General features: G+C 38.5%; 1 protein-coding gene across 1 annotated transcript; it reads left to right on the plus strand.

The window, feature by feature from the left end:
* The first annotated feature begins 2,204 nt into the window (after positions 1–2,204).
* LOC148031194 (uncharacterized) lies at positions 2,205–3,770 on the plus strand. The gene has a single exon (XM_087684730.1). The coding sequence runs from the start codon at positions 2,226–2,228 to the stop codon at positions 3,666–3,668; it is 1,443 nt and encodes a 480-aa protein (XP_087540856.1). The 5' UTR covers positions 2,205–2,225; the 3' UTR covers positions 3,669–3,770.
* The last annotated feature ends 13,052 nt before the right edge of the window (positions 3,771–16,822 follow it).

A 16,822-nucleotide genomic window follows, 5' to 3' on the forward strand; every position in this document is an offset into this window, starting at 1 on the left:
TGTTGCTATGGTAGCATGTGAGGTGATATGGTTGCAAAAGTTATTGGATGATTTGGATGTGTAGGGAGATGGTCTAATTGTCATTCATTGAAACAACATGAGCATTATATAGTTAGCTAGGAACCTAGTATTCCATACTGGGACAAAATACATTGAGGTGCATTATCATTTTGTGAGAGAGAAGGTACTTGCAAGAGAGATCGGCTTGGTAAATGTTAGCACACATGATTACATAGTTGAAATTTTTACAAAGACATTGGGTGTAGAGAAGCTTCAAAAGTTTTTGAAGCTTACTTAGAGTTACAAAGATGTAGTTGAGCTTGAGAGGGAGTATTGAGATGGCAAGCTCAACGAGTGTAAATATTGATGATGGACCACCTAGTTAGATAGGTCCCACGTTTACACTTAGCATGTCGATGGCCATTATGATCTCACATGGCCACTAACTTATCACTTACTACATTCAGTTAGTTATACCTACCTACACTTGGTATAGTTGTAGCATCAATTGATTAGTATAGTCAATTATGCATGGTTTAACTTAGTACACCACTTTCCTTAATGTTGTATCTTATCTATACTTTCTGTACATTACATTGTGTGTGAAGAAGAAAGAAAAACCATCAAGAAAACATTTTATCCTCCATCTCTCTTCTTGTGTTCTTGAGTGAGCTTCCTCTCGTATGTATTTAGCGTAGTAGCTCAAGCAAGTCCCCCACTACGTGATCTATGATAAGAGAGAGAGATTGCTTTTGATTTTTACATCATACACGTTATATATATATTTGAGAGAGAGAGAGAGAGAGTGTGTGTATGTGTGTGTGTGACTTCTAAATCATATCTCCCATTCAAGCTATAGAAATCCATTGGATAACCTTTCTGAGCTTCCATTCCCTCCTATCCATCATCATTGTGTCCAATGCTATGTAGCTTGTTATGCTCGACATCTTCATGTGCCAATAGTATGTGGGAGTAGTGGAAATGGTTCCCCATGATGAAGATGAGTCAGATGAAGTCTTCTTGAGGAATTGTGGACTATGGACAAGATGGGATCATCCTTGAAAGGAACCCTAACATACACAATTAGTTAATAACACCACTAATAATGTCAATATCTTTGTAAGATGGGATCATCCTTGAAAGGAACCCTATCCATCATCATTGTGTCCAATGCTATGTAGCTTGTTATGCTCGACATCTTCATGTGCCAATAGTATGTGGGAGTAGTGGAAATGGTTCCCCATGATGAAGATGAGTCAGATGAAGTCTTCTTGAGGAATTGTGGACTATGGACAAGATGGGATCATCCTTGAAAGGAACCCTAACATACACAATTAGTTAATAACACCACTAATAATTTCAATATCTTTGTAAGACAATATATGAATGTTTAGTGGTGCTTGCTAAGGCCACCTCAAGGATCATCATAGTGTTGGTACTTGATGTGCTAATTAAACCTCATGAACATGTGCAATACCTTGCCATCTTGCACCCAAGATATTAAGGAGTGCCAAATTGCCTTGTCCCCCAACTACGCCTCGTGTCCTTCCCCACAAATTGAACATTCATGCATGGATGTATAGTGGATGCTATGGTGAGTGGAGGCTCATAGTTATGTAGAGAGAGAGAGAGAGAGAGAGAGAGAGAGAGAGAGAGAGAGAGAGAGAGAGAGAGAGAGAGAGAGAGAGAGAGAGAGAGAGAGAGAGAGAGAGCGCTCTTGGGTATGGACATGTAGAAGCATGGATGGACATGCTATAGATTCGAGTAGAGGCCTCCATGAGAATGTGTAAAAGCATGGATTTTAGCAAGCAAAAGAATTGACGGCCATTGTAGCACAACCTATGCTCTAGGATATGGACTCAACTTGAGGTGTGGATGGTTGGCACAGACGATAGTTATGAATGAGATTGGCACTAGGCACGAAAGGCGCTTTTGGATATTAGTAAGCTGGCCTTTGGGGAGGTCTAATGAGACTAGTTAGCTTAATGAGGCAAAGACACTCAAAAATTTGGCTGAATCAAGCACATATTAGGCTAAGTGAGAGAGTCTCTCGAGTACCGCTTAATGATATTAATAAGTTGGCCATGTTCAAGAGGCCTAATCAGGCAACTGTCACTCGGGAAGAGTGGGTCAGGAGATGTGAAACTGGATGATCTACTAAAAGGAACACTTAAGGTGTACACCTAGAGGCATGCAAGTCTCTCTCTCTCTCTCTCAGAGCAGGGATGGCAATACAAGCAGGAGACAAAGCTGTTGCTGCTGCTGCTGAAGCAAACGAGGCTGAGGCAAAGCAAACAGAGACACCTGACCATCTAGACGACTCTTCTTCAAGCCAGAAGATGGAAAGAGAGGACACAGACAATACCTCCTCAAGAGCGAACGGCCGGGCCCTCTGGAGCCTCGAGGAGATTCAGAGCTTGATCCGAGCCGCGACCAAGTGCTTCTTCGATGACCGCTGGCACGGAGATGCTCGCTGGCATGTCATCTCCGAGCACATGCGCAGCGATGGCTTCATGTTGCGGGATGCAGGCAAGGCCTCCTCCAAGTTTGGGCACATCAAGAGCTCCTTCAGGCGGATCAAGGCATGGAAGATGGCAGGGAATGACCCCCCTTTTGAGTCCATGTCGGCCGATCAGAGAAAGAAGATGAAGCTTCCTTTCAGTTTCAGGAATGAGCTGTATGAAGATGTGGACAAGTTCTTTCAAGAGACCGGGTTAGATGATGGGACTAGGGCATGGTCAGTGGAGGAGAAAGCAGAAGCAGATCAAGAGGAAGAAGAGACTATAGAGGAAGCTTGCCATGAATGTGAAGGGGGCAAGAAGATGAAGAGAGAGGCATCAAAGGACATTGCAGGAGCCTCATCTCAGGATTATGCTAACAATGGGAAAGCTAGTGTAACAGCTACAAGGAAAAGCCCTAGGACTTTACAGGGCGAGAATAGAGATTCTGCAGAGAACGGTAATGCCAATGAAACTGCCAGAAAGAACAGGCCCAGAACATCACAACGAGAGAGACTAATGAACATTGAGACTGCCTCCTTGAGCAAGGATAACAAGGATTTGGAAACCTTTAGCTTTGGCAGCATGTTGCCGGAGAATTGCTCACATCGAGAAGATGCTAACCGAGGCGATGTCTTCGTTGATCTCAAAGAAATAGCACATGCTAGGCTGCCACAAAATGAAGCGACATGTCTGCTTAAAGAAGAAGCCATCCAAAATGGTGAAAATGGGATGCATGATGAGCTGCAGAAAGACAAATTAGCAGAAAACAATGGCGAAGCTATGTCGATGTCGAGGGATAATACTTCAGATCTGATCGTACGAGATTTAATGGAGAAGAGGAAAAAGCAGAAGCATAAGAAGAAGAAGAAGAAGGTAAACTCCACAAAGACAGTAGAAGAGAAGAAAAAGAAGAAACATGGGGCAAGAGGCCATGAGCAGTGTCAACGACCGCATTGCCAATGGCCATATCCGGCCAATATGAGTAACATGATGATGATGATGACGATGAATGCTAGCCCTGTCCACGATGTGATGCTTCAACATATCGGCTCCACTTCTAATCAATTGACTGCATACATCCAGGCTGTCAAAATGAACATACAGACCATCAATGCCTTCATGGCTAGATCTTATGTTGAGCCAAAGGCTGCTGATTACCAACCCTAAAAACATTGCAGGTGCTTAGATGTAGTTTTCCAAGGCATGCATTATATAAGCTGTCAGTTTATTCTGTCTTTCCACGCTAATTAGTACCAATTAATATATATATCCCTGACTATTCATCATGGATCAATTTGGGGCACACCTCTGATTGATATACGCCTAAATTAGTTGTAAATTCAAGTTATGCTTTGATTGATGTATGCCTTTACTTGTATTCAAGTTATGCTTTGATTGCTGTATGCCTTTAGTTGTATTCAACTAATGCTTTGTAAGCTGATCTATTAACTTTGTAATGAAATTATGTTTCGAAAGCCAAAAATCACATTTTATTTTCACCTTTAAACCCTTGAAAATCAATACATTTGCAGACACATTTCATATTTTCACATATTCTCGTTGGCGATTGTTCAACCTTATAATCCCTTGAATGTAAGATAGAGCACTCTAATTTTAACCTTTATTCAAGTAGTTGCTTGAGTTAAACTAAGTAATGTCTCCTTTGACTATGAACTTCCTTATGTTTGTTTGGATCGTTACTTGCATCATCATGGATACTCAAGTGTGGGCCTCTTCCCTTTATCCAATGTCACATAGTATTCGTCATGGAGATCCTTGTATGCTTCATATAACACTCTTGGAAACCCACTTTATCAATGCTAGTTTTTCTCTCTACTCCTAGCCTATATGACTACCACCACTGGTATCACAATGATCCAATAAGATATGAGTCCTCAATTAATTTAAATATTTTGAGTTTAAAACTATGTAATGTTACTTCTTCATAAATAATCTCCCAATTTTGAGATGAAAGGCTTAACATTAGCAAATGTTTCATGTGCCCATACACATCCACTCTTAAGAAAACAACATATCGTGTATATTATATAAAAAATTATTTTACTCTAAAAAATCACATTTTGACCATCATAGTTTAATGAACATAGATTATCTATGCAAATTCGAATACTTGTAGCTAATAGATCAACATTTCTAACTTGCCTTAATGAAACACATGCATTATTCAACTCAAAACTTGAAAAAAAATATTGACATACACTAAAGGTTTTAGAGCTCACGATTTCCATTTGCGCTTTTGTTGTAGATAATGCAAAGTTTTATGGAATAAGAAGGGTATCGTATGGATGCATGTAAAATAAGGAAAGTGCATTTGTCCAATTCGATTTTTTGAATTCATAAATTAGTAAATGAATCTATCTATCTATTGACTATTAATTCCAGAATGAGGATATAATAAAAAAGGGCTTTCTGGTAGTAAATAGTGTATAATCAATTGTTATTCATCAAATAATATAGGAGGGAGAATCAGATATTATTAAAAACAATAAGATCAAATTAGGATCGTGCTTTTTTGGAATGACATCATTTGTTTGGATTGGAAACGCTAGTTCCTTGTTAATCCTTGGATTTTACCATGGCCTATTATCGACACTACCCATGAGTCCTTCGCAGATTTTATGTGTAAGATCCTTTTTTATAGAAGGGAGCATCGGTGGAATCACTGCATTGATCGGATCAATGATTGGTCAATTACTTCTATTTTCAGCCATACTTTACTCCCCTTTGTATCTAGCGATATTGAAGCCTCATATCGCATTGCAGTAATACCATGCATGTTTTTCTACTGGTTTGAAACAAAAAATCTACCGAATTATCAAGTTTTACGACCTATAAGATCAATTCGCAATTTCAAAATAGTTGTTATATTCTTAACTAGTTTTTTATTTCAAATATTGAATCCAATTTTGTTACCAAATCCCTCGTTATTTGGCGAGATTGCTTCACCTCTTTCTATTTCGATATAGCAATAATCCATTGTTTCTAACAAGCAGTTTTCTAGGTTGGTTAATTGGTCATGTCTTATTCGGTTATAACGCTAATCTATTGGTGCTTCAAGTAGAGAGAAATTCAACGATACCGTATCCGCTGACTAAGCGTATCATTCATAAAACTTTTAGCATTATCTTCTTTATCAAATTATTGCTTTGCCTCGGTAGGGCCCCCGTATCTTTCTTGACGAGAAAGTTTCAAAATGAACTAATTAGCTACGACATGAGCTGCCTCGATTTACCATCCCTGTGCATTGGCTTTGTAACCCAAGTGGCCGACATCTTTTTTTGATCCAAATAGAACAAATCGGGCTCTGTGATATAGAAAGAAAAGCCGAAGGAGTGATCAACGCATTGTTAAAAAAAGACAATCAACTTATTTTTTTGATAACTGTTTGGTCGATGGTAAACCACGATTGTATTTCACGTCACTATCTAGTGCGTCAATTTTTAGAAGACAATTAGAAGAATCATTAAAGAATTTTGATGTTCTACCGTTAGAGCTTTATTCATATCAGGAGATGGAATAGCCAGCATTCATGGTTCGAACAAAGTAATGGGTAGAGAAAGAAACTCAAAGAGAATATTAAGGAGACAAATGAGAATACTATGGGCACCAAAATGAATATTAAAAGATCTCAAAATTTACAAAATGGTTAGTCATTCCATCTTTTGTCAACTTATGTTCATTAAGACTTTCACGACTATCAAAACATATCAGACTTTGAAAATTTTGATTAAAAGAAGGAGAGAACCATGAAATGGACTCGATTATCTCCAAAGTTTTTGTCTTTATCTCACATAATGTGCATGCTAAAAATGTAAAAAAAAAAAGAGAGACCAATGTGTGGGAACTCTATTAATCACAATGTATGACTTGCCTTCCCTTATTCTATTATCACCGAAAGAATAAATAATAAAGAGACATTGATGGACACTTGCCACTTGTAGTGTACAAGTCTTGGGTAAGTTACTCATGAATATATGTGTGCATCAAGTGGGTTCAAAATAATGTTTTTGTTAAATACATTTTTTACATACAGAAGGGTGTAATATAAAGGGGTTATTTACAAATTGAATAGAAAGGGGTTATGCTTTATTCATGGAAAATTTACAGATAATGATATTTATAAATAGGCCTTGAATGCACGTGGTGTAGAGGATATGCATATAGTAACTTCCCTGAGGTACAAGTCTATGGATACAGTATACATAGTAAATATATGCGGCTAGGCACAAATGGCCTTTAACCCCCAACAACCTCATACATACACGTGAATGTGCCTGGAGTGAAAAGAAAAAAGAAAAGGAAAAGAAAATCATTCTGCCTACCCTAATCACTTGCTTTGATCTGATATGCATATTTTTCTCATGGAATATAACATCATGGCGATAGATAACATTCTGAGCCTGTAGATACCAAAGGCAAGAGCCCATCTCACTTGTATCACCATATCTAAGAACTATGCGTTTAACGAACTTTAGATCTAACATGTTGCACTTGTCTTTGGGAATATGGTAGAAAGCCTCACATCCAAAGACTCCCAAGTGTGCATATGAGGGAGGTCTATCGAACCATACCTCCTTTGTAACCCTACCATCAAGAGGAGTATATGGGGATCTATTAATAAGATGAGCAGTAGTAGTAATTGGCCTAGCCCAAAAAAGCTACAATAAGCATGCCTAACTAAGCATACTACAGACTCTTTCTTGAATAGTTTAATTTATATTCTCTATAATACCATTCTGGATGGGATATAGGGGGTGGTTAGCTAATACTTAATATCCCTCTCATCACAAAGCTACTCAAATGCCTTGGAGATATATTCAACCCCATTGTCAGACCATAGGCATTTCATCCTATGCCCAAACTAGTTCTCAATCATATTAAAAAAATGTTGAGATATAGGCAAAACATCCAACTTCTCCTTAATAGGATAGGCCCAAACCTTATGCATGTAATCATCTTTGAATATAACAAAGTACTTTGCATTATGGGACCAAATCATCTGAATGGACAAGAGCCAAATGCTCACTTGCATAGAGCCAAACTTTTTATGAGAGTTACTTGTTTACCTGCCATTAAAAAAATGATAACATGAATCCAAACAAAAGTAATCAAGAGGCCAAAGATATTGCGAATAAGTTTTTAATAATACATGTCCAAGATTATGATTCCATAAAGATACATGTGAAAGATTGGTCACAACCAAAACATGGTCAACCAACTTAGCCACAAACAAGGGATAGAGGCTTCCAACCTTGGCACCTCTAACAAAAACAAGGCTAGCATGAGTGATCTTCCATGCAAAATCACCAAAATATAGATACAACATGTCATCATCCAATTGTCCAACTGAAATACTGCTTTTAGTCAAAGCTAGAATATGATGCACATCATGAAGTACAAAAGAAGCATGAGTACCAAACTACAGTCTAATATCACCTATGCCAATGATATCCAATGCAATGTCATCTCCCAGTTTAACAAAACCCATCATGGTATAGTAGCTATGAAACCAATGATAATGCAAAGTAACATGGAATGAAGCCCTTGAATCAATAAGCCAACATTAAGAGTAAGAAGACAAAGCATCTTCAACTGATTGGCATCAAGTAATGAAGCAACAAGTATATAAGCGTCGGAACTATACTCCAATGCATTTATCTCCTCTATATTCACATAGGACTTAGGCACAATGTTGTGATCATAAAAAAATTTAGCATTATCTTACACTTTTCCCTTGCCTTTCTCACATTTTGCCTATCATTACATATATTATGGAAATGCAGTCTAATGTGACTTTGTTACCCATACTAATGACATGTCAAAGAGGACTTATGACCTTGGGACTTACTATGTGATTTTCCACGAGACTAAGACTTGCCCCTTTTGGGCTATGAGTCTCTACCACAATTATTATTCCCATTTCCACCATTTTTACCTCTCACTATAAGTGCATGAGAAGTGCGAGCTATATCAATATTCTTCATATTTACTTCTTTTGTAAGGAAATCACCCTCAATATCACTATTTTTACAATCATCTTTAGGAGGATTAGCACTCATAGTAGTATGAAATGTATCCCATGACTCTAGTAGTGTGAAAATCAAGAACAAGGATGATATGTTATCCTCAAATTGAATGCCCTACAAGAAGCAGGCTAAAAATAGAGTGGAACTCATTGAAATGAGTAGCATAGGAGTGTCATCCTTCATGCAAAGGTCCACAACCTTCTTCAACTAATACAATTGACGTACATGACTCTACTTGTCATAAAGATGACATATCTTTTGCCATAAATTACATATGCACCACCATGAGTCGAAATAACATTGAAGTACAATAGCGTTAATAAAGATAGTATGAAAGTGGACTTGCATAATTGATCAAACTTATCCCAATCATCTCGTTGGGATAAAGGGCAGTGCCCGTGTCCCCCCGTAAGGGCCAGGTTGTACATAGTACATATACCTATCTAAAATCATTGTTAAGGTACACTCTTCAGTACCACAAATCGTGTGTCTCTATCTCTTGTCTCTCTCAACATGCATCTCTACATAGAAGCTCCATTGCGGCTAACTCAACAAAGTGGTATAAGAGCTTGGTTTAGGCAAGGAGCTTGGCATTTCTTTAGGTGCAGGAGCTTGAAGTTGAAGAAGAGTTCACTCTGAAGAGTCTGCAAGCAAGGCATCAAGGTTTGAAGCTTATTCTTGAAGCTTGAAGCTTCCCTCTTCATTTGAGCTTGTTGGCAACCATCTTTGGCCGGACCCTCCCCATCATCTTCAAAACTTGGACTAGCATTCCAATCTCTTCAGGGCTGAAGGTGTCATCAATGTGGATATGCAGATCTAGTTTTCAGCATGCTTAGGACCTACAACAACTGCTCCTCTTCATTTGGCATCATGGTTGTGCTCCAGACTTTGCATCTAATGCTTAACATTGAGCATTGAAGTGTAATATTACACTTAGGGCTAACATACATTTAGCTTCAAGTCCAAAATACAGAGTATTCAGATCTATAATAAGCAGGGCAACACGATACTCATATGATAGCTATTTGGATGTATCTTGATGTTGGATGCTTTGGGAACCATGTGGCATTGTCTTGAGGCCATTTTGAGCTAATCTTGGCAAGGATTTGGCTCATTTTGCAAACATATTTGGCTGCTGGAATAACAAGCTGAATCACATTTTGACTACGTTTGCATAATGTCCTACTTTAGACTTGGTCTTGAGCATTCCAAACCAAGTATTCATGCTTATGGTTGATGTTGCATGCTTGGATTTGATTGCGGAATGCATTTGAGTAGTGATTAAAGCTCATGTTTGGATCAGCTTTACCTACATGTATATTGTTGTACATTCACGACAGTTTCCTGCATATTTAGGATAGCATACCTCACTATCAAGAAATTTGATATGTTTCTATGCAAGAACATTATGGTGATGTTTTGAGCATCTTTGCATGATTTTTAAAGCTCAATCTTAGTCAGTCTGAGAGGTTATTTCGGTTTTGAATTTTCAAGACATTTTTTTTTTGAATGTCAGGACTGCACTCATGAATTGCAGGAGAACCACCTTTATTGTAAAGAATTTCAGGATTGCACTCCTGAATTACAGGATATCCACCTATATTGCAGGAATTTCATGATTGCACTCTATTTTTGTCAAGAAATTGGTATGTTTATTGTCATTGAATGCTTTTGAGGCATTTTGGGCAATGAACTGGTGTATGTTCTTGCTGCTACATACTTGGGGATATTCCTAACATACTACTGAGTGGATTTTGGAGCTTCCATTGCTTGATAGTTGTCATTTACTGTCATACAGTTATTTGACTATGAATCATGGCGAGCAGTAGTGGCAATCATCTTATGCATATCAAGAAGCTTGAAGGAGCACACAACTTTGCAGTTTGGCAAAAGCAATGCTATAATATCTTGTTGTAGATGAAGCAAGCATAGCCGATTAAAGTAAAGGGAACAAAACCAGTTGATATAGAGTAGGATGAATGGGATGAGCTGAATGAGCTTGCACACTCGACTATTAAGCTATCGATTTCTGATGCCTTGCTGTTTAACATTGAAGGGTTGGATTCTGCTTATGATATTTGGAAGTGACTGGAAGAATTGTATGCCGAGAAGAGTGATGTAAGCAAAGTCTATTGGCTGAAGAAACTCATGCATTTGCATATGAAAGAGAGTACTACAATGTCTACTCACCTTAGTGAGTTTAACTCCATTTTTAGCCAGCTTGCCGCTTTGAAGTTCCATATTGATAATGACTTCAAAGATATGTTCTTGCTTTGCACTCTTCTAGAAAGCTAGGATATCTTCAAGAATGCTATGAGCAATTCTAATGCTATGTTTTTGTATGCTGATGTAGAGAGTGCTCCACTCATGGAAGAAATGAATCAACATAACAATACGTCCAGTGAGTCTTCCAATGCTTTGCATACTATAGACACATCACAGCAAAAAGGCAAATCTGATAGCAAGGGATGTAGTAAATCACGTGGTAAGGATGTTGAATGCCATCACTGTGGCAATAAGGGTCACTTTAGACATGACTTCTATAGATGGAAGAAAGAGAAAGGGAAGGGCAAGAAGATGGATGATAGCAAAGAAGAGAAGAAAAGAGAGTTAGCTTGCTAAGAAAAGCAATGTAAAGATTGAAGAGGTGAATGTAGTCAACCATGAGAGCGACAGTGGGAATTATGTACTCTTTGTCTCTTCTTGTTTCAGTGCACATACCTTGATTGTAGATACGGATGATGACATGCATACTTGGATTTTAGATTTATGTGCCTCTTTTCATGTCACCCCTCATCGTGAGTGGTTTACAGACTATACAGGAGGTTGACATGGTATTGTCCATCTTGGAGAAAATTATGCATGTGACATTGCAAGCATTGACAATGTGCAACTGCAGTTCCATGTCTTCACTCTTCAAAATGTAAGGCATGTATCGCAACTCAAGAATAGCCTGATTAGTACTGGTCTGCTAGATGATGATGGTTTTCATTCCACCTTTGGTGGTGGGAAATGGAAGATCTGTAGAGGATCTAGGGTTATTGGCCTAAGGCTCAAAGAGTGATACTTTGTATCCTCTCCATGTATCTACTGTGTGTAACCATGTTGTTGTCGTGATCGAGCAGCCAAATGTTTCCTTGTGGAATGGCTAGTTGGGAAACATGAGTCAAACATGAATGAAAGTACTTTCTCATTTGGGTTACTTGCCTTGTCTTTATTATGCTAATTTTGAGCACTGTGATCATTGTGTTTATGGTAAGCATGTGTAGACATCTCATAAAAAGCCTCTTTCACTAAAATCTTTTCCTCTAGAGTTAGTACAGTCTGATGTATGTCAGATGCCAGGGTTATCTCTAGGAGGAAAGAAATAATTTGTCACATTTGTCGATGATGCTACTTGGAAGGTATGAGTTTGCCCTATTTGTAGCAAGGACAAAGTGCTTAACAAGTTTCACAAATTCCTAGCATTGGTTGAGAACCAAACTGGTTAGACACTTAAGTGTCTTTGCTCTGACAATGCTAGGGAGTATGTGTCCAAATCCTTTTAGGCATTTTGTGACAAAAAGGGGATAAAGAGGGAGCTCATTGCCCCTCATAATCCACCCCAGAATGGAGTTGCAGAGAGCACATGAATCGAACCATACAAGATAAGGTTTGTATGATGCTATCTCACGTTGCATTACTCCATGGCTTAGGTCTTTGTGGGGGAGAGTCCCTCAGGAAGAGTGGTCAAGTAAGCCACATTTTTATGCTCATTTGTGAGTGTTTGACTTGCGAGGCTTTTGTGCACATACAAAAAGAAGAACGCAATAAACTGGGACCAAAGTCCTGTAAATTCATATTCCTAGGATATGGTGACGAGGGTGAGATGGGGTATAGACTTTGGGATCCCAAGAAAAGAAAGATAGTATGCAACAATGGCATCATCTTTCATGAAGATCACATGCATAAGTAGCCCAAGAGAAGGCTGAGGAAGTCAAGAGGGTTGTTTTCAGGGAGGATGTACCTTTTAGACAGCCATTTATGCCCAGTGGACAACAGCGTATACGTGCTATAAATACTCTAGAAAATGTAGGAAGTGGTGCTAGAAATGACCAGCAAGGTATTGCCCATGATACACCATAGTTTCAGCTTGAAAATATGCAGTTAGGACAGCCTAGACTGTCAGGATAGCATGCTAGAATTTTAGGACAACCTATACATGCAGAATTGTAGGCCCATATTTCAGGATAAAAACTTGTACATGTAGAAGTACATGCTTGTATTTCAGGACAACAATCTGTAAATGCAGATTTGCAGGCCTAGCAACCAGCAAATGTAGAACCTTCAATGCATACGTCAACGTGACCTTCAAGGCAGCCAAATAGGTTTGTTCCTAGTGCGCAATACTACAGATTATGTCATGGTTACTGACTGTGGTGAATCATCATCCTTCAAGGAAGCAATGACTAGACTGGACATCAAGAAGTGGTTCAAGGTCATGCTGTCAAAGATGGAATCACTTGATAAGAATGGTAATTGGGACTTGGTGTAGTTGCCTAAAAGGCAGAAAACTCTTCCATGCAAGTGGGTTTACAATATGAAGGTCACTTTTGGTTCTTTACCAAAGTACAAAGCATGGTTAGCTGCAAAGGGGTACATGCAAGAACATGGAATTGACTTTGATGAGATTTTCTCTCCCGTAGTCAAGATGACTACTCTAAGAACCATTTTGGGTTTCGTTGTTGCAGCTGAAGATATGGAGCTCATACAAATGGATGTAAAGATTGCATTTTTACATGGTGATCTACATGAAGACATATACATGCAACAACCTGAAGGTTTTGTGGGGCTAAAGGCAAAGAAACGATGGTTTGTAAACTGAAATATAGTTTGTATGGGCTGAAATTGGCACCAAGGCAATGGTATCATAAGTTTGATACTTTCATGTAGTCTCAAGGCTTTCAAAGAAGTCAAGTCGATCATTGTTTGTGCACCAAGAAGGCAGTAGATGGCAGCCTGATTATCTTGGTTCTGTATGTTGATGACATGCTGATTGCTGGCAAGGATACTCATGCCTTGGATTCATTGAAGCAAAGTCTTCATAGCAGCTTTGACATGAAGAATCTTGGTTGTGCCAATCACATTATTGGGATGTAGATACTCAAAGATAGATCGAAGGGGTTACTCTATCTATCTCAGCAGGAGTACTATCCAAGATTTTGCAACATTTCAATATAACACCATATTGGGGAATATGGGAAGTTCCCATAAGTTTGGGACACGTGGTCAAATCTTTGGATTTGTCATAACTTGAACACTATAACTCCAAATCAAGCGCAATAGATTCCATTTTTCAAGTGCTTTCCAATGAATATGGTTTTGAGAAACTTATGGACATGTTATATAAGTGCCACCTTTTTAGTTTTCAAAAAATGGGAATTCGAAGATTCTCAAACTCACTAATATTGTGTTGTATGGAGGGGGGAAAGCAATCAGAGTTCCATTGCCTCCATATGTGAAACTCAGTGGAGAGGACAACCCTACATCTCATGATGAGAAGAGTTGAAATGACCAAGCTTCCCTATGCTTTAGCCGTTGGTAGTTTGATGTATGCGATGGTTGCTATATGTCCCGGACATTGCCTTTACAGTGGGAGTAGTTAGCATGTACATGGCATACCCTAGCAAGAAGCATTGGGAAGCAATGAAAGGTATCATGAGATACCTCAAGGGCATAAAGGATTTGTGCATCTGCTTTGTAGTAGGCATAATACATTTGACATTGGCTTTACGGATGCAGACTATGCTGGACATGCAGACTGCAGGAAGTCCACTATAGGGTATGTGTTTAACTTCACAGGGGGATCTGTGTCTTGGATATCCAAGCCGCATAAGTGTGTTGCACTGTCTACTACAGAGGCAGAGTATGTGGCTACCACTGAGGCATGCAAAGAAGCCTTATGGCTATCATGTTTGGTTGCTGAGCTTGGGATTACTGAGGTTCATGTTCTCCACTGTGATAGCTAGAGTGCTATCGTGTTAGCACGGAACCTTGTCTTTCATGCAAAGACAAAACACATACATGTGAAGTATCATTTCATTAGAGTGGTACTTGACAAAAAGAGCATTGAGTTGGTCAAGACGCACACTGATGATAACCCTGCAGATCTTCTCATTGCCAGCAGAGAGGTTTGCCCATTACTAGCAACAGATGATGGGTATTGTGGATAGGTATAGTCTTTTTAGCTTTGTACATACTTAGAATTAGATTATTCTTTTCCTTTACCTTTGGGCACATTGCCTTTAGGTGTTAGGTTGTTGGGATAAAGGGCAGTGCCTGTGTCCACCCGTAAGGGCCAAGTTGTACATAGTACATATACCTATCTAAAATCATTATTGAGGTACACTCTTTAGTACTACAAATCATGTGTATCTATCTCTTCTCTCTCTCAACTTGCATCTCTACATAGAAGCTCCATTGTAGATAACTTAACACATCTTTAACTCAAATTTTTGGCTTTATGCCATTGGCTTTCAATGGCCTTAACCTATTTCTTTTGTACCAATACCTACAATATTTTCAACTTCCAATACTAGAAGTTATTCTCATCCAACTTTCGATGTTGAAAATAGCACTATCATTAGATGCATTCTAAATACTTGCCATTATCTCTACACATGACTACAAAGTACAAGAGTATGGGCTATTGTTATCGCAGTAAAAGGTCCCATAATTGAACCAAAAGTGAGGGCAAGAAGTGGGGACCAAAAGAGTATATAGCTATCCATAAACAATAGACATTAGAGCTTTTAAACAAAGTGTTTGCTCTCAAAGAAACTACTCATAAATAGTTTTCAATATTGCTATCCATAAAAGTGATCTAAATGACCATACATCTATAGGCAAATGACCAAAGGAGTAAGCTTCTCATGCTAGGAATACCTAGGTAGCAACTAAGATATATAAATTGCAACTAGTAGTGTAGCAACCAAGTACTAAGAACTGTCAAAACATATAGGGTGTGAGATACATAGATACATACAACAATGCATATCAAGTATAGATCCACCACTGAAAACCAATTGACAATGATAGATATAAGGATCTAAGCTCAAAAGAAAATTAATCCACAAGAGTGAGTATCTACAAGAACAATGTATGCATAGATCAAATGAGCATGTACATAAGTAGGAGAATCCCACTATTTCTAACTAAACAAGCTCTACAAAGAAAGTACAAGTGTCTCCCATTAGAAGTGAATGTAAAATGTAAAATGAGAAAGAAAAGTTGAATACATAATTTTCATATCATTCAGAAAGCCCAACTACATCATAAATGCATTCAAGATCATATACATCCTATTTGTCTTCAACCTGCAAGTGAAGAATCATTATATCAATAAGCCACTTCCACAATGCATTCAACTAAGCTCAAATGCAAAGCTATAAGCTTATCATAAACATGTCCAGGTATGTACATCAATGGCAATCATTTTAATACATACATGTAGAAACTTGGAAGCATTTATAGGCATATAATACCTAGACCTTCACTATCCTTGCTTGCTGTCCAAACTTTCCTACAATGTAGAAGCCTTCAAATATAAAGCTATTCAAGCTCTAAACAATCCAACAAGCTTTCCCAAGCATCAAAGCAATATCTAGGAGTTACAAACTTGTTGCATTAGCATTATATGAACCTGAAGCATTTGAATACATGATGTCCACTATGTATACATCAAACTTGTACCAAACTATGAGACAATGGCAAAGTAAGCACTCTTCCAACAACAGTGCCCAAGAGTTAGCTCTCTAATACTAGAAATATTGCCAATGAGTTGCCAAACAGTACGAGACCAACCAATGCCTATAGCAAGAGCACCCAATGTAGAGATAGGGGGCTGAAATTTAGCACAAATTACATTGTTTGATCTTGGGCCTCTTAGCACTGCTCCTTAGTTCAATTATCATCAAGAAATTCTCAATGGTGCCTTTGGAAGCCAGGAAAAATAGCGAGTATAAGCTTTGCTAGAGGGAGAAGTCAAAACATACCTCAAGAGTGAAGGGTTGAGGTAGCCATGAAAGCTTCAAGTAACCTTTTCTCCTTAGGGTTGAAGAAAATGGTACCCACTTTGATACTAATTGAAAGGTGGATAGAAGTGAAAGCAAAAGCAAGAGGGAAGCAAGAGCTATGGAGATTCAAGCAAAGGAGAGAGAGATTGGTGTATGGAAACTCCAATAGTCACAATGTGTGACTTGCCTTTCCTTATTCTATTGCCATTGAAAGAATAAA

The sequence above is a fragment of the Lygodium microphyllum genome, chromosome 9 (assembly GCF_053477565.2).
Source record: "Lygodium microphyllum isolate KBCC chromosome 9, Lygodium_microphyllum_v1.1.10, whole genome shotgun sequence".
Taxonomy (NCBI): Eukaryota; Viridiplantae; Streptophyta; class Polypodiopsida; order Schizaeales; family Lygodiaceae; genus Lygodium; species Lygodium microphyllum.

Coding starts and splice junctions, on each gene's coding strand:
- LOC148031194 (XM_087684730.1), top strand. CDS start 2,226: ATGGCAATACAAGCAGGAGACAAAGCTGTTGCTGCTGCTGCTGAAGCA.